The following is a 23,104-nucleotide window of genomic DNA, read 5'->3' on the forward strand; positions in this document are numbered from 1 at the left end:
TACGGCGCAGCAGTTCTTTCCCACTTCTCACGGCCCCACTCTTGATTAATAGTTTTGCGCATAGACAGATCTTTATGGCCCAGTTAAAGGTGGGTGGGTAAATCATCAAGGATCCGAACAAGAGCGCGCCACGCAGAAGTCCTCACTGTGCAATCTGTGGGGCATCCAGGTTGTATCACAAAAGAGCCCATTTAGATTCAATTACCTGGGAAGCAGAGTGCGCAATTTATAACCAAACTCTGAGGCTTGGAAGACATACGAGGTCAGTGTATAGTTTGTAATTAACAGTGGACCCTCATTGACCTTTGAGCTCTGATTTACTGTCCCAAACACAAAAGCTTTTTATGTCAAGACCTTCTCGGGCACTGGTGGAAAGTTATATATTAAGTACGTACACAAGGTTATAGAAGTATGTAAATTTCTATGGGATCATCACATGGGGTATAAGATCGATTCCTCCATACATGGACAACACTCAAAATGAAGCAGCAAAGAGAATCGGGAACTTTTTCGTATTCAGTTCAAATCCATTATAATCTCACTTGATTATTAACAGAAATACAATAAACATTGAACCGTAAAACGCTGTTTTTTTATGTTCATTTGAACTAAAGTTGGTCTTCTACTCTACATCTATGGTTATTCTATTACAGCTAATCTTGTCTTTCCATTTATTGTTATTTGTTGGTTTGTGATTAACAGAAACTGCAAATGCCTCTCAAATAATTATGTGTTGTACAGGAAATTATTAAAAACCTTTGTGCTTTAGTTGTTAGACTACAGTTCAATGTGTGGCTCTGGGCCGTTCTGAGTTTCCATGTTCAGCAAGTGTCAGAGTGATTGAGATTTTTTCTTTTTTTAAATGTCTTTCGTCCCAAACTGCTGTGTTTGGCTGAAAAACACACAATCCTGGAAGAGTGCTGTCGTTTACTGAAAAAAAACTCTGTCTTCAAGTGTAGGCATGGAAGATGGATGCATAGATGAATTCAATAAGACTTAAGTATTCAGAAGATGAAGATATTTTTATATAAAAAAAAGCAATTTCTGAATGTAAATGAGAACAAACCTATGTTTAGAAAGCAGATTTTTTTTTTCCCAAAATTTTTTTTAGCCTCCCTAAGTCTTCAGTTATATTTGGCAGCTTCCCCAAAAAGATAAGTGCAGCATATTGGTCTTTTAAGTATCACAGATTCAGTCTTTAGCAAGTAATTCTCTTCCTGTTAGAAGTCAATATAATAATGAAGAGTATTTGCCCGATTGATTTACCATATGTCCATCTTTGTCTCCCTCTGACAAGGTTTTACTGGGATTTGACCATGCTACTGCTGATGGTTGGCAACCTCATCATCATCCCTGTGGGCATCACGTTCTTCAAGGACGAGCACACGCCTCCCTGGATCGTTTTCAACGTTGTGTCCGACACTTTCTTCCTCATGGACCTGGTCCTCAACTTCAGGACGGGAATCGTGAAGGAGGACAACACAGAGATCATCCTGGATCCGCAGCAGATAAAAATCAAGTACTTGCGGAGCTGGTTCGTGGTGGACTTCATCTCCTCTATCCCTGTGGACTACATCTTCCTCATTGTGGAGACACGCATTGACTCCGATTTCTACAAGACGGCACGCGCCTTGCGGATTGTCCGCTTCACAAAGATCCTCAGCTTGCTGCGACTCCTGCGGCTCTCCAGACTCATTCGCTACATCCACCAGTGGGAAGAGGTAAGGAACCGCATGTCGGTGTGCTAAACTGCATGTGAACAATGTTGTGCAGAGCTTTGGGCTGTTTGAGCTTGTGCTTGGGGGAACTCGAATCTGCGGAAGCTCAAAATTAGATTCACAAAGAGCGAAATCGAGGGAGAAAATGGGCTGACAATCTAATCAAACACATGGGGTTTTTCTTAGTAAATCCAATTATGATCCAAATGGTATTCCCAACCTGGGGAGATGTACAGCACATATGTTTGCAGAGCCCTCCATGAATCAATTTTCCCCCCCAGGAAGAAAATATGAATAGACGCTGCCTCTGATTGCGTTCACCCTTGAAAGTAGTGAAGGAGCTCCTCCGCTGAACGCCCGTCACTAGTCGGCTGATGAAGCCAGGATGTTGATGAGTATTTTCTTTTCCTCTCCGTCTCCACCCAGCCAGCAGTGGGACCACAGAGCCCAGAGAGGCAGTGCAGCAGTATGTGCATGATTATAATTGCAGAAATAATTAGAAAACTTCCTATTGCTCACACTGGATGGATGTTGTTGTTCAGTCTCCAAGGTAAAAGGTGCAAAGTGAGGTGTCGGAGCCTCACGAGTCAACAAGAAGACATACCACCGGAGGATTATATAGGACTGTCAAGGCAGCATAGGATGGGAGTTCGGTGTTATACAAGTAAGTGCGCTGACATAGAAAGACTGGATTACAAGTAGTGGAACTACTTCTCCAACTGCTGTTTGTCATTCCACACAACTTCCCTTTAAACACCAACAGCCCCTCTGCAAGCCTGTATTTCTTAAAACTATTGACAGAGCAGAGAGTCTCCCGAAGAGTCATTCGGTAGAATCGGTGCGGATGGTCGTAAGTCAGACGATATTGCAGTCACTAAATTGGAAGTTGCACAAAGCAGTATGTTTAGGGGACAGTCAGACGTAATGCATGGAGCTGGTGCTTATCATATGGTCTGGATCCTGTGGATTGCAAAGCTATATCTCGTTACTCGAGTATCAAGGTATCTGTCTGTATTTCAACTTCAACCAAAACATAGAATTCTTTTTTATAACATCCATATTTAAGATTAGACAGTGGAGGCTTTGCGTATTGTCGTTTGGGTTTTATGAGAATATACAATTTGGGAATTTGGTTTCAATGTAATCGACAACAACACATGTTCAAGCATTACTAATTTGTGTGTCACTTGAGGGTGTGTTTTATAAAGCTTTACGAACCATAAAAAGTAGATCAGTGGACCAGAAGAGTTAATTGAAAAATTGATTTAATTTTGTTGCAATTCCATCGCAAAACCATTATGAGGCTCCCTGATGGCTAAAAATCATCATTTCAGGTTGTGTTAGCGGTTGTGCATATTTCTTTGGAACAGCACAAACCAGAAACCCACTTTTTGTTATGGGACACGTATAACTAAAGATAGAATGTCACTCTGATGGAGACATTCGTTCAAACTTGAGAATTCTAGCTGTAAGAAAAGAAAATCAATTAAAATGAGTGTGTTATGGGATACAGTAGGCCTGTGTGGATTTTTTGTGCCTAATTTCCTTTTAAATTGACGTCCATAGTACAAGAGGACACACAAACAATGCAGTTTTGTCGTCTGTCAAACACACTGTTGTTGGGCGGTGTGTGTTGGTGAGTGTGTTTCCCTGAATGCATGACTTTACACCAACAATTGGAAAGGTTGACTAGATGAGTGATTGCCAATCAAACCACAGCACATATTCACACATGCCCATTGCCTTTCAGCGGAATTCCTGGGTTAGCGATTCAGATGGCTATCCAAGTAGAACAGCATATATAAGTGTGGTGACATTAATCGTGCAGTGCCTCTGTAATGCCATTTCAAAGAGAGGAAAAGTTCAAATAAATCACTTGGGGAGAATCTTTCTGCAGCCCTGTGTCTCCCATACAAAGCCACTGCTGTATTTCTGTGAGCAAAATGAAGGCGAGGATACATGTAGTTCAGGCCAGCCTTTATTTCAATAGAGTGAACTCACTGGCATTCGCCTGTCACACATTCAGCCTGAGCAATAAGGTCGACAAAAGAAAGTAGAGGATGGCACACAAGTATAAACAGAAGTAGGTTCGAGCCACAAACTGACAAAGAATTTACTTTAAAAGTACAGAAAAACAGACGGTGATTCATAGCTGTGTCATTATAAAAAAACTTACAAGGACAGTGCGGGACTGTGACGACTGCAGCATTAGAAAAAAAACCCAACGCTACAGAGGGCGGACATGACGCTCACATAGAGCCAGCTGCCATTTACATGGGTGTGTGTGTGTGTGTGTGTGTGTGTGTGTGTGTGTGTGTGTGTGTGTGTGTGTGTGTGTGTGTGTGTGTGTGTGTGTGTGTGCTGATGAATGCTAGTTAGGCAGACAGAGTGAAAGGCCAGCTTTGCATCAGCGCCAGAGAACTCCAGATGCAACCTCACAGAAATGTCATCTGTCACTGCAGAATAACTTGTCGCCAAGATCTCGCCACCTGACTGACTTTTTGACTTTTCCTATTGACGGCTGCACTTCAGGCAACATATATATGTATCTCATCACAATCCCACTATTTTGCTACACTTCACACCGGCCTTATTTCGATCTCTTCACCTACATATTGAGCTTTGGGGAGAAAATAAAACTAAGCAGCTACTATCCTTGACTTTTACTGTGTTCTTGTTTCTCCATGGATATTTACAGCTGTGAAAAAGTGTTATTTCTCTCTGGCTCCAGAGTATTGAGGTGGGATGCTTGTGATCCATGACGCCGTGCAATTTCTACCCTCTGTAAAATCACCAAATGCCAGTCAGTATGGCTTGGCACTCTAAATACGGCGCAGTGATGTGATGTATACGTCTCTGACATAGCAGAAGCTGCAAACCTGTGATGTCCCGATGTCCTCCAACAGGCAGGGCTGAATTATTTCGCTCATATTTCACGAGTGTCTGCAAGCTATAAATAGTGACGCACAAATTCATTTGGTTTGTTATTGTTTGAGATTCATTTCCTCTTCTGTAGGAAGTCACACGGAGGACACTTCTTCTGGGATGTGTTGAATGCAGCTCACTGAACTCGGCTGCATGGCTTGTCGCCTTGTAGTGAGATCCTGTTGGGAACAAATACTTTAAAATTAGATTCCTTTCCCCTTGGCACTGAAGTTCAGCAAATCAGGCTTTTGAGGAATCAGGACCAGTCAGAATTTTTATAGTAAAATATGCTGCATTGAATACTTGGAAATGATTAGTACAGCATGGAGCTTAAATATATAACAGGTGAAATTAAAATCTCTTTTTCACACTTATTAAAATATTAAAAGAGTTTATTAATTAAGTTTGTCTCGTAGCCGGTGAAGGTTTCCAGCGGGAGATCCATGGGAAGGTCAGGAGGAGAAGCTCAATCTGGACCCGGGAATGTCACGGCGAGGCAGGAGACAATCTGGCGGAGACACACAGGGAAAAGGGTTTGTTATCGACTGAGGGAAGAGGGACATAGGTGAAACAAATCACAACCAGACAGGCAGCAGAAGCTACAAGCACATGGAGACGCATAGGTAAGACAAAATAAAAGCGACAGATACTTGATAAAGACACACAAGGGACCCTGACAACTCCTACTCAGCCGTGTCCGAGATCAGTGGGTTTCAACGCGCCGGGCTGGACTGCTCTCCAGACGCCGGGAAGCTTCAGGCAAGTGCAGGCAAAAATGTTGATGTTGGGCTGCTTTCACCCCAGCGCAATTCAAATTACGATTTAAAGAAATAAGTGGAGGGTTAAACTATTGACTCTTGGACAATGACACACAATTTTAAGGCTGAATTTATTGTACCTAAAATTATGAAACAGTGAAAGCTTATTTCTCCAAAATATTTTAGGACAACGGACATTTGCAGACTTTCATATAAAGATAAGAAGAAAAAAAAAAGTTATGTTTTTTTGTTGTGCTCCACAGCTATAATCGATAACATCTTAAGATTTGAACAACCTTGGAAAATGCTGTTGCTCCACAATAGAAAGGAGAAAGACCTACATATACAGTAGAAGGGATGTAAATGTGGTGAATGAAACAACCTTGGCTTTGTTTCAAATATATTTTTGGCAGATCATGGAGGTGGCTCTGACACGTATGATTGCCTTGTGTGGTCAATTGACAATTCATGGTCGCGTTGTCAAAAGTATAGATAATTTCCTCGAAACCCGATACCCCTGTGTGATAAGCAATGCGATCTATGTTCATTGTACATTCTAACATCGTATTGACTGCGCTGAGGCTTTAAAAGAAATAAACAAATGCACATTGGATTTCCAGCCCAACACTGTATGGACGGAATCCGGAGGGAGAAAATCAAACGCAGACAGCCTGTCGGGAGCTTGAGGCACTTTCTGGTGACTTGAAGGTTGTTTTGGCCTGCCAGGGACTTTCAACTTGATCAGTTGTAACATGAAACAGGAGAGTGAGCAGCACATCTGGAGGAGCACAAGCAACTGGTTTACACATTACAAAAAGATTAAAACATTCTGGATAACTTTGCTCACCGACAGGTACCGTAGGCACATTTATCATTCAGTTGGTACCGGGCTTGGACCACAATCTTACTAATTTGTGTAGAATTTGATTCACAGAAGTGAGTCATGCAATGGAAATAATATTACTTTTTTACTTGTATTGACACAAATACTAACACATCGGAAAGTATATCGATTGTGGCATGTTTAGATTTGTGTCGATGTTTGTATATTTGTGCTTACTTTTTTGTTATTGACCATAATTGCGTGTTCTTTGGAGAACATATTGCGCCGGTACCCTGAAGCTCAGACATGTTGGCACTTAACCACGAACTGTTGAAGTGTCCTTGAGCGTGATTCTCGACCTCCAGCAGGGTCTTCCCAGAAAAGAAAACAGAGGGGATTGCAAAATGTTAAGAATTCTCATCGCCCTCACTGCCGCTGTATGGATGATGGCGATGATGAAAATAGAGTGTGAGTAATGTTCCCCAATTTTACACTTGCAGGGCGAAACAACTGGGAATCAAGTCAGGACAATCTGTCTTAAGGGGTCTTGCAATCTGCAAAACATATGACATCCTCTGTCCTTAGACGCTCGTGAGGATGTGCGTCCCCAAACGACCTTTGAAGCAAACTTCTGGAGGAGAGAGAGCTCTCCCCCAGGACAGGGGAGACATACATTAGTTGTATAAAGCCAGCAGCGGAACATTAAAATGATTTGAACCTAATGAAATCCATTTAAGCATATTATGATCTCTCCAAGACAATTTGAGACTGTTTCACAGGCCGATGAAGCGGAGGGGAAAATGTATGCCCCCACGACCATATTAGAGGCGATGGACAAGCTAATACATTATCAATGTGCACTGCTATCAAATGAAATACTTTTCATGCTTTTTGCAAAACTCCAATTACAATTGTGATTGAAATAATTCTCCAATACAGCGATTCATATAGTAAAACGATGCACAGATGGAGCTTTTATTTAAAAAGCACCAGTCACACGATTGCTGTTGATGCGTTCTGAAGTCGTGTCAATAGTCCTGTGAAGCCTGCTTGTCTTTCCAGATTAACATGCTCGGGATTACCGACAGACAAAAGAAACCTTAGATTGCAAAGCACAAGATACGCTGAGGGCGTTTGCAACTGCAATCATCATCAATCAATCATCATCTTCACCCCCTCAAAGACTCTAATCCAAACTTTGCTAACACCATTAACACCCTTTTACGTAACTCAAGCAAGGCCCTGCTCCCCCGCCTGCTCATAAAGTCTTAAAAGTCCCCTTTATCACTGTTGTCATACATTAGCTCTGATTGCTTCCTCTTCCACTCCACATACGAGGCTCTTTTCACGACCGCCATGTTGACAGTATGTTGTTTACAAACAGGGTTTTGGTGACGGTGGCGAGCTGCCAGTACGACACTGCCATGCGCGGCGGTGCTCAGTGTGGTGTGCAGATATCCATCCTGCTCTCACACATACGGAACCGACTGTCGTCCACCCACCCCCCCCCCCCCCCCCCCCGCCCCATCTCCGCCCTCTTCAGCTTTGTCTTGTCACTTTTCATCGGGATAAAAATAAGACTGTGACCGGATATCCTCCTCATTGGAGTTGTCTCCTGTTGACAAACCAGTGATTTGGATGAGATTAGTCATCCTGTTAAATCAGATTCAAGGCAGTGCACTAATGATTAAGCTCTGAGGGCTTCCTCCCATCATGTCTGATGCCTCCAACTTGTCGTCTCAACGGGCCGACCCTTAAGGCGTCGCTCGTAGCGTGGATGGAGATGAGTCTGTGAGATGAGAGCCGAGCCTTCAATGTGACAGAACGAAAGGTTTTAAGCAGAGCTAAAAAAAAACCAACCCAAAACTTACAGTGTTGAACCTGTCTGAACAAACAGAGTCCAGTTGACAATTTTGACACGCCAGTGATGTTACAGTGAAGTTCGTGTCATGGTCAGCAGTTTAATTTTCAATTTAAGAAATGGAAAAAAAGAGAAGTTTAATTCAGCTTAAATTATTTTCTTACTTGTATATCTTTGTGAAAATGGGATAAAACAGAAAACGCTTGCCAATATTGGCATCAAAAGGATTTCAGTTCGTGTCATGAACAGCTGCAGGAAAAGTCTGCCTTAACTTGTATTTGACTCCCTTTGCGATTGATGCTTGTCAATATGTTATTAAAAAACCATTTGTTGTATTTTTGCATAACCACTGTGTGTCTGTCAGCCCAGACATATTCACTGATAGTCGACAGGAAAAAGCTTCCCAGCCAGTGAAACCAGACGTTAGCGGGATTTTTCTTTGGCAGTCACAACATTTTGAAAATGGAATACTTTTCTTTCAATTTTTCATTTCACAAGCTAAACATTTACTCACATGAATCTGGAATATGCTTCCCATATATAATCCATACGCATTTATCCACACGGTTGTGAAAGGGTACCATGTGATTGAGCACAAGATGGTGTTGCATTGTCTTAAGTACTTTTGTGTACAAAGGAAAAGTTTCAAACTAAGAAAAGTGGCAGAAGAGCTTTGAAAAGATAAATGAAAGTCAAGTTTATTGTACAGTGTCTAGTAAAATACGTTCAGGTGTGAGGGGTTTGGGGACTGGTGCTACGCCACCAGTGTGTAATGTATTTATTAAAAAGTAGCTGAATGCCTCTTTTTATTTGAAATTGGCAGCTGGAATTGTTAAGATTTATGGCTCGGACGGCATTGCTGGCTTTGTGCTGTGGTAATGGAGGAACAAAACGAAACGTCAGCTGCTGCGAGAGAAGTCAGCCATGTGGCTTCCCCACGGGTCCAAAAAGAGAATGAAGTGTCTTTCATTTCCACTCAGTAAATCTCCACAAAAAATGTAAATAAGGGAAATCGGCTAATCAGCTCCCCGCTCACTGACCCATTACCTTCGCCAAGGACTGGTCTTTCACAGATAAGAAAAGCAGGAAGAATAGATTTAATGGGCTATTATTGACTGCACAATGAGGCTTGCCAGCAACGGTGACAGGTCCTCAACACGCTGAATGAGCCGTGTGTGATATGAATACCCACAGTGGATTTGCTTAAAAAACTGTTAGACCGAAATGTGTAATCCGGCGCAAACCCAACGGCGCATCTTGGGCAGGCAGCAGAATCAGAGTGATTTTTGTGAGCCGAGCCCTCCAGGCCTGTTTAGACAGATGATGGAAGGGTGTTCCCTGTGGTCCACTCCCAGGCCTGCTTCTCATTCTCCACGTGTCGCACTGGCCGTCCAACGAGCGCGACACTGTGGCCGAGGCATTTACAGTGAGAAAAGTAACCTCCTGCCCGCCGCATACTCCCGGAACCTGCTATCATGCTGGATGATTAGAAATAACTCAGAGACATGCATGGCTTGATTCAGTTGATAAACTTCATTACTCATCAGGAGGAAATCATGTCTCGCTCAAACACATCAGGACGGAGCTTGTTGCAATTAACACAATAAATGTACTCAACTGAAAACATCCAGTACTTGTACATAATTAGCACTGTTGGCAGAGAAAAAGACGGATTCCATTGAATCACCACTGTCCATCCGTCCATCTTTTATACAGCGAGAGTCACACCATGCTGGACCTGATCCCAGATTTACTGCGTTCGAAGGCAAGGCAGGTCACCAGTCCATCGCAGGGTAAACACAAGGAGATAATCACATGTAAACTCACATTCACACTGAGAGGCTGGAAGTGTCGACAATTAACCTTAAATGCATCGGTTGTATCAATCAAAAGCTTTTGTACTTTTCCTCATATTAACCACAAATATTTTCAAATCAACAAAATCAATTTTGTGCATTTGCTTTATTGTGTGTTCAATAAGATGCAATTCATGCTTGGAAATGTACATTCAAAACTCCATTGTTGTAGCACAAACAAGCAAATCCATAATTTGTGTAATACTGAACCTTCAAAGCCCACATTTATCTCTACTGTACATCCATCAATTATAATGTGGCTTATTTCCTTTGCCTACGAAAGTTGGGTGACCAACAAAGTTGGCCGAGAATATTATGTTTTCGCTTGCGTGTATTTATTCATTGGTTTGTATGTCTGAACGAATAAATGTATGTACAAGAAGTTGGTATTTTACCAACTTTTTTGGAAAACTATTAAACCGAATTGCATGAAGTCTTCAGGGATGATCATCCAAGGACGAATTGATTTGATTCTAGGATGTTGACGACTGTTTCCTGAACGGATGGGAGAGGAAGCTCATGGAGATAAAAGGAGATCAGCATCTGTTGCCATGGAGACGCTCCCTGCTCACTGTTCCACACATTGATGTTGCTACCTGACGGGCTATTGAGCATCGATAAGAAGTAGCGGCATGCGAGCGATGCTAACGCAGTTCCGCAAACAAATGTGATGTTGGCAAAAGTCTGCACTCTACTGAGTGTAGCTCTCGTTTCATTTTTGTGTTAGACTACAAACATGACAGTGATAAAATGTCAACTGGACGAATGATCGTTCATCTACTGCTTGAGTAACTCAACTTTTGCATTTGAACCTGATTTGAGCAAGAGAGTCAAGCTTGCATGCAGACTGTTCTATTGTGTGGCCCGGAAAGACACGCGTTAGAGATTCAGCGCACACAATGGCATCAGCAAACCGACACGAGAGGAGAATTTTGTTTTCTCTTATGTGTGGAGATGCCGTCATGCCAAACATTCATCATCATTAGCGGCGCGAGCAGCAAACACCAGATGCCTCCATATAGTGCGACATTGACTGTGTCTGGGCAGCTACCGTCAGCACCGTGGGACATATGCATCTATTCTCTCACCTGGATCACGCTCTTCTCACTCCATCTGTTGGAGATGACGCAGCAGCTGCCTCCATCTACTCTCCCACCGCCTGCCGGCCCCCTGCTTGATCACTGCTTCACAAGGATGCTGTTTGGTTTTTGAGTTCTGATGCTTGATTGCAATTTATTTGTTGATATTCCTCGGTACTTGGTCGTAATCCAGAATTAAATGTTTGTTAATTGACGGTGAATTTTAAGGGTTCTGTCAGAAAGGAAGGCCACTTCATTAATCCCCTGAGGGAAATGATTTCTCTGCATTTAACTCGTTCCCTTCATAGTTAATTTAACTACACAGACTAGGAGAAGTGTGCCGCCATGCTGGGCACTGGGGGAGAAGTCACCTGTCAGCACTGGGTTTTGAACCTGTAATCCTCCATGCAAAAGCTTGCTCTATGCACGTGTCTCACGTCCAGCAACTACGGTAAAGTACAAAACTTCCTGTCCTGAAAATAAAAGCAAACTAATATTTCATACATTTTCCAGCTTGGAGGTTATAAAATATATCATGTGTATGTGTGTGTTGCGTGTCTGATTTCTCTATTTATCTAGTGTCACCAATGAATCAATAATTTTGGGTGGAAATAGTTGAAAAGTACAACAACAACAAAAATCACATTACGATCATAACAACTGTAAAGTTTAGAAGTATGATTATTTTCTGGAACAGGTCTTTGCCTGATGATTCAAATCATATTTTTGATTAACGATCGGGGGGGAAAAAACCATTTTGGTATCACCTGTCATATGGCAACGTTTAATGAGGGTTGTGAGAGTAAAAACAAGCCCCCTGTATGAAACTTGTGCAGCGTCTCTGTGCCCTCATCAATCAAAGCTCTCTTGTTTATGCTGATGTTAAATACTGCCAGGCACACTCTGTGTTCCTATCAATTAAAAGAAAGTGGTCAGCCATCCATCATCCCCCCATGTAACATGCCATGTTGTGCAGTGCTGTGTATGCAAGCGGTCTGTGCACTTGTGTTAAATACATCTTTACAGTGCCTTTTTTTTTTAATTGATGTTACGTTACGGTGAACACAAATATCCCTTTCTCTCTGGCATTTTTTTTTTTTTTTTTTTTTTGTCGAGTAGAAAGAAGGTGAAGACATGCACGAGCCTCGTGTCTTTGCCTCGGAGTAATGGCTTTTTAACAAACCTCTAACAGAACCAATCTTCTTTAATTTTTCATCACTGGAACAGCTCTTCCTGCTTGGCGTGGGGTTTATTTGAATTGATTACAGCTGCGGAGGCAGATAGGGGAATCACAGTGCAGTTGGGCCACCAATCGGAGATTTGTGTGGCTTTACCAGTCACACTTCTCATATGCTTCATCCTCCACAAATTATTTAAGAGCGCCGGGCCCTTCGAGGGCACATCTGCAGTAGGAAAGTAGCGGGACTTTATTGTTCAGCAGTAATGAGTCGTTCAGGCTGTACCATGAGATATTGAAAGGACTTCATCTACTTCAGAAACGTGCTGACACTGTGGAGTTTTGATGGTATTCACTGTATTGACAGGTCGAAGGAAAACCTACACAAAGCAGAGCTGTGTCCTGAAATGAACCATTTCAGAGGCTCATGGTGAAACCTATTCAGCAGACTGAAGGTAACTGTGCTCCTTTTACATGTAGTGCTTCACTACGTCAGTATTGTACTGCTCTAAGGTTGGCGGATTCACAAAAGACCGGTCAAAACAGCTCCAGCTGAAACGCTTTTATTTTTCCACATCCACCAAAAGCCTGTATCCCTCTTTGTTAATAACTGTCTCCTTTTGTCTAAATATATTTTACTATTATGTGGAATGTCCTTAATATTTTTGGAAAAAAACTCCTTTTACAAAATAGTTTCTTTACAGTCTCCTTGAGGTGAAATGTTTTGTTCGTTGACGATGTAAAATGCAAGCAGAACGGTGTACCTTTCATATCAGTGACATTAATGTCAGAGGAATTGATATATTTGAATTTGCCTGTGACAGGGAGAGTTTTTATAGATTTTAAAGCACTACCACTGCATGGTATGTCTCTTCCCTTTCCGGTCTGGAAATACCAATTTTTAAAAATGAAAAATGTATCCCACTCAATGCAGAAGATGGAAAGGGGCACCTCATTATTTATTCATTTGGCAGAGAGTGAATTTAACACTTTCATGCTATGGATCGCCTTTACAGCTCCAACAGGAAATGTATCATCGACTTTGCATAATAGCTAACACAACTTATCAGGTGCTGTGTTTAAAGGAGAAATTTCTCCTTTAAAAAAAAAAATCAAAAAAACATGAGGAGAGGGGAAATAAAATAAAAGCTCATATTTTACGTGCAGCTGTGAGCACCAAGTGTAGGAGATGAGGGGATTCGGTGGGTTGAGCGAGGAAAAGGTGCAGCTGGGCGAATGATTCAGCGGAGGTGATGTGTAAGTGCCCCGGGGCTAAACATTTTGAACAAGAGCCCAAAGAGAGAAGGCGACAGAGTCGGAGAGGAGACACGGGGAAGTCTCAGTGTGTATCTGTGGTGTGGACAGATAAGAAAGCCAGGATGTCTCTGCACAATGTGAGAGGAAGATTTTCACAGGCATACCTCTGACTTCACGCTCGCTTTTTTTTTTCTTTTTCTTTTTTTTGACAGTATTAAATTGATGTGATTTGATGGTGCAGCAGCTGCAGCCAGCCCCTTCCCCTAACCTGAGCACAAAGGGAAAAAAATACACTTTTGAATGCATTCAGATGGGGGAGGAAGAAAAAATAAACAGGGGGCAAGGACCATCATTAAACACTGTTGTTAGTGATGAAGAGGACGGAAGATGAAGACGCCCTTGTCTCCCAAAGTAAAGATGGAATATCCCCTCTCAGTCACCAGCCCTTTAAAGGCACTGAGTGGATTTTAATAAGGAGCAGTGAGGTTAGCGGTGCACACTGTGGTCTTCAATGGGATTAAGAGGCTTTGAATGGCTGAGGCCATTCAAATCTACACCAGCCCAGAAGTCCTGGCGAGCCTTATGAGTATATTTATCATTAGGATTAACAAACCGAGCCTGCAGACGCTCTCACCTCAAGAGTGCAGCCACCTCGACCCTTGTACCATTATTGTGTTTGGCTGAGTGGCTGATGATAAGAGCGGAGCAGTAGGTAAAGCACTGGTCCCCGTCCACTGACTGTCCCCAGTGGACGCCCGTGACATAAAACGCCAGGCTGAGTATGTCGTCGTCTAATTCCAATGCCACAAAAGTGCGTGCATGACTTGTGAAGAGACCAGACCCACAGGTCTCTGGACTGCATGTGGAGGAGGAAAACCTCCCCCGGAGGATGTGTGCATGTGTGACTGTGCTTCGCAGTCTCTGGAGATTTCGGGGATTTGGCCATTAGCGTGTTGAGTCATTGTGCCCTAACTCCTTCCCTGCTTTCTGCTTCTGACGCTCCTCAGATCTTCCATATGACCTATGACCTGGCCAGCGCCATGGTGCGGATAGTCAACCTGATCGGCATGATGCTGCTGCTGTGTCACTGGGACGGCTGCCTGCAGTTTCTGGTGCCCATGCTGCAGGACTTCCCCGCCGACTGCTGGGTGTCCAAAAATAAGATGGTGGTAAGTGCTTCTGCTTCTCCTGCACAGAGTCCTCCTGCCTGTCTGAATCAGATTATGACCTGTCTTATCTCATCCGTCAGTAATTACTATACTAAAACCCTTTCCTGGCAAAGATGTCCTTGTTTATCTGTCATTTTAAACCCTTAATGTAATAAATTTACGTGTGGGATTTGTCCATATCTTTTTTTTTTCTTTTCACTTTTGTCCAGTTGAAGCTTTGGACATTTGGTCGTTCAGATGTGGACAGGGAAGCCTCATCCAATGTTTATGTTACGGACTCTTTTTTTACGACAGGTAAAGGAACGTTGGGAACGCAGGGGACGTTTTCTTACCTTTCCTGCATTTACCTGTCGTTAATAAAGAGTCCATAACATATGTATTTAGAACGACAAAATGAACACAATTCAACTCATCCATTACTGGTTTAGCATTTTCCAGAGAGTGCTCATGCTGCTCTTTAATTCAGTGGCATTGTAACAGCTGTGGACTGGAGTCTGTGTTGAGGCCTCACTCATTACAGCGTTGGCCTTTATTAGCTTATGGAAGTGGACTGTGTCACACCTGATGTGCGAGTCGCCCGTGGCTGATTGCCTCATGTTAACTCTGCGTGTGATAAAAGGGGGCGGCTCTAAAGGAATCTGAGTTATCGCCATGTTTTATGGCGACAATTGATTTGATGTCGGCCCAATGCTCAGCTTTTCACTTTGACTCACTGATAAATCAAGTTCTATTTAGTCCTTGAACAATGCAGCTGATTAGAGTAACACCCTACCTGATGGTTTATCCATACATTTGTCAATATGAGAGACAAGAGGCCATTGTTTGTGCCTTTGTTTGATTAAATAAAAGCTCACCACATTGAATAGTTGAATTGGCGACACTTTGTCCAAACGTGTTTCCTTTATTGCCTCGATCCTTTAGGCTGTTTGCGCTTGATGCAATCACAGCTGTAATTGTGTGTGTGCGTGTGTGTGCGTGTGTGTGTGTGTGTGTGTGTGTGTGTGTGTGTGTGTGTGTGTGTGTGTGTGTGTGTGTGTGTGTGTGTGTGTGTGTGTGTGTGTGTGTGTTGGAAAATTTACATTACTTTTTTTTTTTTAAGAGACAATTTGTAATTCAAATCAGTGAAGTGGAGAGAACACAGTATTAGCATAAAGATGGCAGATTAGGAAGAGGAATAAAACACATGATCAAAAGCCGAGGACAAAACGATGCACACGAAGGAGCTTAGTTTGAGACGTACGTGAAGCATCTTCTCATCAGCTGTTGGCTCGGCTCTTTGTGCCAGAACAGATGTCACATGAGTAGTTACATCGCTCAAGGTATGATGTATTCGGTTCATCATGCCTCACTGCCTCGCTGACATGCTCACTTGTTTCACTGAATCCGCCTCTCGTACGTTTAAGCGCAAGAAATGACAGATGTTGCAAACACTGTCCCCTGAGATGTTTCACACTTTAGCTAATTTTAGCTTTTTTTTGTACCTGTTTCTGTGCATGAGGAAGTACACACTGGTGTGGAAGGTCCTGGTCCGGGATGGTGTCAGTAGTTGGGAACAAACTATGTAATAAGCAACTTTTTTGTTTCCTTGAATATAATGACAGATGTAGATTGAGACATGTGGGTTTTTTTTTCAATCTGTCGTCTTATATTTTTTTTAATTTCTGTTCTCTGTACCGCCATGAAATATTTATTTACCCTCAGTATATTATGCATTAAGCCAACTTGCAAGAGAATTAATCTTTGGTTACATAAGGCTGTGCTGTCAGGCAACATATTGTAAACTGTGGCTCACGATTAAGGTAAAGTGACGTGTGTGCACACTTTACAGCAGTACACCCAAGAATGACACGTCTTTACACAACTCTTCATTTTACTTTGTGCAACATTTCATTCCCAACAACATTAGCATAATGAGGGATCACCTATGGCTTATAACTGTTTGTTAGGAAACACTCATTCAGTATGCTCCTTGGCCTTTGTGTGAATGGCAATGAAATTACATCTTAAATATGCGAATAATGAGCAGGATGCATATTCATTGGGACATTGCGTAAGACAATATGTCACAACAAAGTGAGACAGATTTAAATACTACAGAGAGTATGAGACGTTCACTATTCTGTATGTTCCTACAAAGACCACACTACTGCTTGTATATAAAATACCATTTTTTACACAGATTTGAGTTACATGCTGAACAAGTAACCTAATTGACTCCAGACACAGACTTCAGAATCACTTTTTAATTATAAAAAAAAAAGAAAAATCATTTTTTAAAAGGGCTAGTGTTAGACCTGCTGCCCCTGACTGCACACCACTGACTATACTGCTCCAACAGTCTGATAGTGTGTTGGTCACATACTCGCACACCAATGGACACAGTTGTTATTTCAATTGCTCAACCTGCTTTCAGTTATTTGCCCAATGACAGAATGAAATGAAAAATCATACCAGAGGCCATAACTAGTTACGTAGAACAATAAATCCAGTATTACTTTTGTTTGTCTCTTTCCTTTAGGATGCCTTGATAGCGAGCACACGGTGTATCTGTATTATTGTGGCTGTGGAACATTAGCTGAGCTGTCACCTCTGTGTGGGTCTATTGACTCACTCGCTCATTATTTTCAGCTGAAGTTACATGAGTCAGAAGTCAAGTGGTGGAGCCTACAACAATATTTTGTTCTGTTTGAATTTGTCGGTAATCCAAGTGCTCCACTGCATTTGTTCACACAAGGGAAGGGCCCTCTTGAGCAGTTATGCGGAGCCTTATTTGGTGTACAGACTACATGACAGTACTGATGTTAATGTTGCAAGAAGACATCTTTTAATGTTGATGACAAGAGAACTCACTTCGTCCAACAAGCAACTCCTTCTCCCTTAAACTCCAGATTTAAAAACAGTAAGTGCTCAGACGAAAAGCTTTGGCAGATGATAACGCTAACATTTGGCACAGAGAGAGACAGCAGCTGTCATGAAGACTGAATTTTAATGACTTTATCGATTATATAATAGTTATGAGTGACTAAACATCACTGCAAAAAGTGGTATTACATTTCAACATTTGCTTAAAATCCAGCCCCCAAAAGCAGTCCTTTGGCTCAAGTAGTGCAGGAAGGCTCTGAAATGTGAGGAGAGATATTCATAAGGTTTTTTTGTTTTTTTTTAAATCCCTGTGTGAGAGATGTAGCCTCTCATTAACATCAAAATAGAGTTTGTTTTGTTTCACACAGCAAACACTGTCTAATTAATTGCATTACGTAGAAGAATGGCTTTCATTGTGACAGAATAACAAATATATCATTCTGAATTAATTCAGGCCTTTGGGGCAGGTACCCCTCTGATGGAAAACCCCTCATGCTTGTGCTCACATTACCTGGTAAACAAAGAGCTTGCTTGTGTTGATATAGCCGGTCACAGTCGGTTTGACTCTGATTAGAGTCATTAAAAGGCATTTTTGTCTTCTTTTACAGTAGCTGTCCCATTATCTTGCTGGGTCATCGCTCCTTACCTTTTCAGGAGGGCACTAATAAAATTGCTATCTGTCTTGGCTTTTCTGCTGTGGAAATGAGTTTGAAAGCAATTTGGACATGTCACCCCCAGGAGAGAGTTGATATTGATTTGCCATGGACTACCACCGGGATCTAAAGGAAAAGGGGCAATTTATCTACAAATGAGAAAACTCACAGTGAAATCACTTTTTTTTTTCTAAATAGCTGACCTACTTTCTGTCATGCAAGCCTCCAGTGTCTCACGCTCGATCCGTCCATTCTCAGGGCTCGGTTTTAGGCTCCTGCCCAAATGTCTGCTTGCTCCAAATGTTTGCATATTGCAATGTTTGTTTTTACACAGCCAGCTGCTCTGTTTTCAACTGCTTCAAGTGGACATCTGCCATTAGTTTTGTCTTAAGTAATTGGTGTGCATGTACGTGTGCGAGCTGCCCGGGTCCTCGTTGACCTTTAATATGACGTGGACTCCCGAATTTGAAAGATCGAGATGAGCGAGCTCGGAAGTTTTACCACTCTAACTCGCCCTGTCTTCTGTTTCTTCTAGAACGACACGTGGGGACAGCAGTACTCCTACGCGCTTTTCAAAGCTATGAGCCACATGTTGTGTATTGGGTATGGCATGTATCCCCCGGTGGGCATGACAGACGTGTGGCTGACCATCCTCAGCATGATTGTGGGTGCTACTTGCTACGCCATGTTTGTGGGCCACGCCACCGCACTAATCCAGTCTCTGGACTCGTCTCGACGGCAATACCAGGAAAAGGTGAGTCAGCATGATGTGTTGGCTGTCATGTCGTACTTGATTCTGAAACAAGTCATTAAATTACAGTCTTTTAAGTGTTTTAGTGCAAACAACAAAAACAATCATTAGCTTTCTTTTGAATTAAAATTATTAAAAGGTCTTTGTCCGTCTGAGAAAAGTGTGAATACTCACATTAAAAACACCCACTTTACAAACACAAACTGCCACTGAGGCTGCAGACCCGCCTCTACTGATGGGCTAAAACATAAAAGCGACGCTAAACGCTGAATTGCTCACTGACATACATATAAATCAACAAAACACAACCATATGTGCCATCATATACTACTTATATGAACTGTGTCAGTGTCGTTTTCTGTTGCGCTAGGATAATAGGGATTCTATATTTACAGGATGTATTTCACATTACGGACAGACAATTTTATGCAAAGTGACATCTACCTGAAAGTTAAGTGTCATACTCAAAGACATAATCGATTAAATCTTCGAGATCAGATATTTCTCTGCAAACAGACCTGATTGTAACAAGCCTGCTGTCACCAAGCTTTACAGAGGCTCAGGACATTAATTTTAATATTGTGAGCTTGTGAATTTGATAAACAGTAGATATAAAGTGTCCACCAATTCATCCCTATTGTATTCCACTTTAATGAACCGTGGCCGATCCCAGCGCAAGGGGAAGTCCACCGTGGACAGGTGGCCACTCTTGATGGAGCTATTTATTTTAAAAGAAAGCAATACTCCGAAGATTTTGCTACCATGACGCATGCCCACATCTGTCTCAGTGTTTCAAAAAGTAATGTAGAGACTCTTATCTGAGCCACATTTCATGGGACTGGATCGCACTATACGGTAGCTAAATCGTTAGCATTGTTTGTTCCACACAGTAAGAAATATTCAACACACGGTCCATTATGTACCAGCTTAACAATCATGGAATGACTCCTGATTCCTCCTTCGGGCCTTATGATCCAAATATGACAGGAAAGACTGACTGAACAAATGCGCAATTGAAATTACGTTTCAAATCAATAAACTTAATTTACCAATCATATAATGTTTTGTGAAGTCATATACCTGTACTTTTATTGGAATCTGTCAATAGTAAATGATTAACAATGAATCATTAAGTTCCTCTGTAGACTTTGCAGACAAATATAAACACGTGTGTCACTGGGTCACTTTAATGCAGAAGAAAAACACGATATTCACAATGTGGCCCCAATAATTCCTCTCCACAATAGGCTTGATGGCACTAGTAATATCCCTGCAGAGTGTCAAGGGTCCTCCTGAATCTAAAAGCATGTCTTTTCCAATATGACTGATTCACGACCTGGAAAAGGAGGAAGAAGGATCTTATTTATAGTGCCGTCTCCTTCATACAAGACAGCGCTATCTTCATCGATCATGCCCCCTCTTCAGCTCTTTTGCCCCCCCCTCAACATATCTTGGAGCTTGAATATGTCTGGCATTGCCCCACTCCTGATCTCCTGAAATATATTGCAATTATATGTTTATGTTGTAAGTTCAAAGGTCTATCCAACATTTCTTTTCATAGTCTAAAAAAACCTGCTTTGTTTTCAGTCTCGTGGCATTTCTCAACCAAAGCACTGCACACGTGCACAGAAAGAGACTTTTTTTTTTAAGCTGACCTCAACCAAACCTCAGCATGAGAATTAACATGCCAGCATGTGATCTTAAATTTATAAACTGTCACTCTCAGGCCACGTCTGCACAAGCTAAAGCGATTTTTTTTCTCCCAAAATAGTTCCCTCCACACATCACTATGAACACGGCTCAACACGATGCATAAGCAGAGGCGTCAAAACGGGGTAGGCAACACAGGCAATTGCCTAGGGCCCCGAGCTAAAGGGGGGCCCCGAGGAACGGCTGACATTAGTCAATTTCAATGACAAAATAATATAACTGCTTTCGACGCTGCAACGACAGCGCATCGGCCTTTCAGAGTTGTAACTGGCTAGTTTCCAGTAAGGGGGGCCCCCGACAAATGGCAGATATCAGTGACACAACGACAATGACACATTGGGAACCTCCCTAATGGGGCCCCACTACTACCCTTCATCAACACACTGAAAAAACTAAGTGGACAAATCTCTCAGGGCCCATGAAACGAAAAGAAAACAAAAACAAGGAGATGATGAAAAGAAAAAAATGTGATGGTGGTAAGTGAGAGTGTGTAAGCTGTGTGTGTTACATTATAAAAAGGTTAGTTCCAGTTAGTTCCAGACACTTTGTCTCAAACTCCCAGTCATCCACCAAAACCAGAAAAGTTAAGTTTACATGTAAGTCTGTGTAAAGTGAATTCAGCCATTTTCTTCTAAACACATTCATAAAGTGTGTACATATGTATATATTAATCACTCAAATTTGACAGTAACAACACACTTCTGTGGCATGATAAACTTAGAGCACATATTTAGTCTTACTTTACACCAATATTAGCAGCTTTATTTTAAGAAGTATTCCAGCTGTGCTTGCACAGTATGCCATAAGTCCTGTTGTGCCAGGAGAGGCTCACAGGACCAGCACTGGTTTCCATAGACAGATGTTCAGAGATCCTCGATATGGAAGATATTATGGCTGCATTTGCCTTTTAGAGAAAAAAACATTGCACTCCAAGTGGTCTATAGATTTAAGACCAAGGTATCACAGTTCTTACTTCCAACTTCAACTCCTTGTTTTTTGTAGTTATTTTTGCTTGGTTGCATTTTTATCATACTTAACATTTTGCACATTTCAGATGTTTGTTTTTCTGGCATTCAGATATTGTGTGTAAAGTTTGAAATAGTTATCTTCTATGTTGATTATTTAATAACATATTTCTTTACTGATCTGTCATCCTGGACTTCATTCATCATTATTGTGGGGCCGGGGGAACCCATAGTCCTTCTTGCCTCGGCCCCCAGGGGGTCTAGAGACGCCCCCGACTGTGGTCCAGCCAGCCGTCCCTCATTTCTGTTTGGTAAAGTGAGCTGCTCCGAGATTTTCATGGTCACTCGTATCGTGAATTTTATGGTAACGTCTCAGACCAGAGTCAGACTCTCGGTTTTCAAAATAAAGGACATTTTGAAATGTTTTTTACGTTTCTAACCCCAGCCCCAGGTACCGGTACTTAATAAATAGAGGGGGTGTAGTTGTACACTGGGGCAGGACCTGGATTCAATCAGTAACACCTTATTTTAACCAAATATAATTTTTCCCAAAATGAAATAGAGCCAATAAATGGAAAAAGAAAAGTAAACTAAACAATACGTATAAATTAAGTTGACTCCAATAAAAGCAGGAGAATCATATCAAATCACCGGCACCCAACGGAAACATGGTTTGTTCCACACTAATCAAATATACTCACAGACACCTAAGCTGTGGTGACCAAGATTTACTCCCTCAGACATCCAGTCCTCCTTCAGGAGAGGAAGTGGCCTTCACAGTAAGACAGTGCAGCAGTGAGTGACTCTGTCATACCAGTAAATAGCGAAGTTGAGTCATTTGGCCTATGAAAAGCACAAAATGCTGATACTTTCAAACCTATAGGTACTGTGAGCGACTGGAAATTGAAAAATATATTATAATTATTATAATCAAAACGAATCAAAAAGTACAAAAATTTAATTTTTCATTCATTTCATTTCAGCCTTGAGGAGGCACTGCCTACTCTGACTGCATGTCAGTAATCTATATATGTTTATGGTATGTATGTATGATTATTGGTGCCCAAGTTGTTTATAGTCTTCTGTCTTCTATCGTCTGTCATCTATTTCTCCAATCATCAGTATCATCAGTTTTATTACTATATATTTGATCACGATTCAGGTCGTTGTCACATTTTGGGTCGTTGTTACATATTGGACTCTAACAAGACTCATCGTCATGCAGCAGTATTTGGATGTTTTTGACATTTTTTTATTTTTTTATACAGTGGGGATTGAAAGTTTGGCCCCCGGGTCAGCCAAGGGAAGCTGAAAATATCTCCTAGATATTCTCCTTTGCTTTGGTGTCTCAGGTTCACCATTGAGAAGCTTTTCTCTTTTTCTGTTTCTTTGCTTTTTTCTCTTGTCTCCTGCTCATGTATTTTTTTCCAGGTCCCAAATCTGAAAAACAAAATGACATTTGTTGTGTAAAACAATGCTGGTTAAACAGCTTTTCAACCAAAGTTAGTGCAGCTATTAAAATTAACTATATGTAAAATAA

General features: G+C 41.7%; 1 protein-coding gene across 1 annotated transcript in view; it reads left to right on the forward strand.

The window, feature by feature from the left end:
- The window catches only part of hcn4 (hyperpolarization activated cyclic nucleotide-gated potassium channel 4), a gene marked incomplete at both ends in the record, with an annotated part of 75,345 nt that overhangs the window by 21,073 nt on the left and 31,168 nt on the right, over nucleotides 1-23,104 (forward strand). Inside the window, 3 exons of the mRNA XM_080494769.1 lie at nucleotides 1,298-1,721; nucleotides 14,462-14,623; nucleotides 18,674-18,892. Of these exons, the coding sequence (XP_080350895.1) occupies nucleotides 1,298-1,721; nucleotides 14,462-14,623; nucleotides 18,674-18,892 (805 nt within the window). The remainder of the gene's footprint in view (nucleotides 1-1,297; nucleotides 1,722-14,461; nucleotides 14,624-18,673; nucleotides 18,893-23,104) is intronic.

The sequence above is a fragment of the Blennius ocellaris genome (assembly GCF_963422515.1).
Source record: "Blennius ocellaris genome assembly, chromosome: 1".
Taxonomy (NCBI): Eukaryota; Metazoa; Chordata; class Actinopteri; order Blenniiformes; family Blenniidae; genus Blennius; species Blennius ocellaris.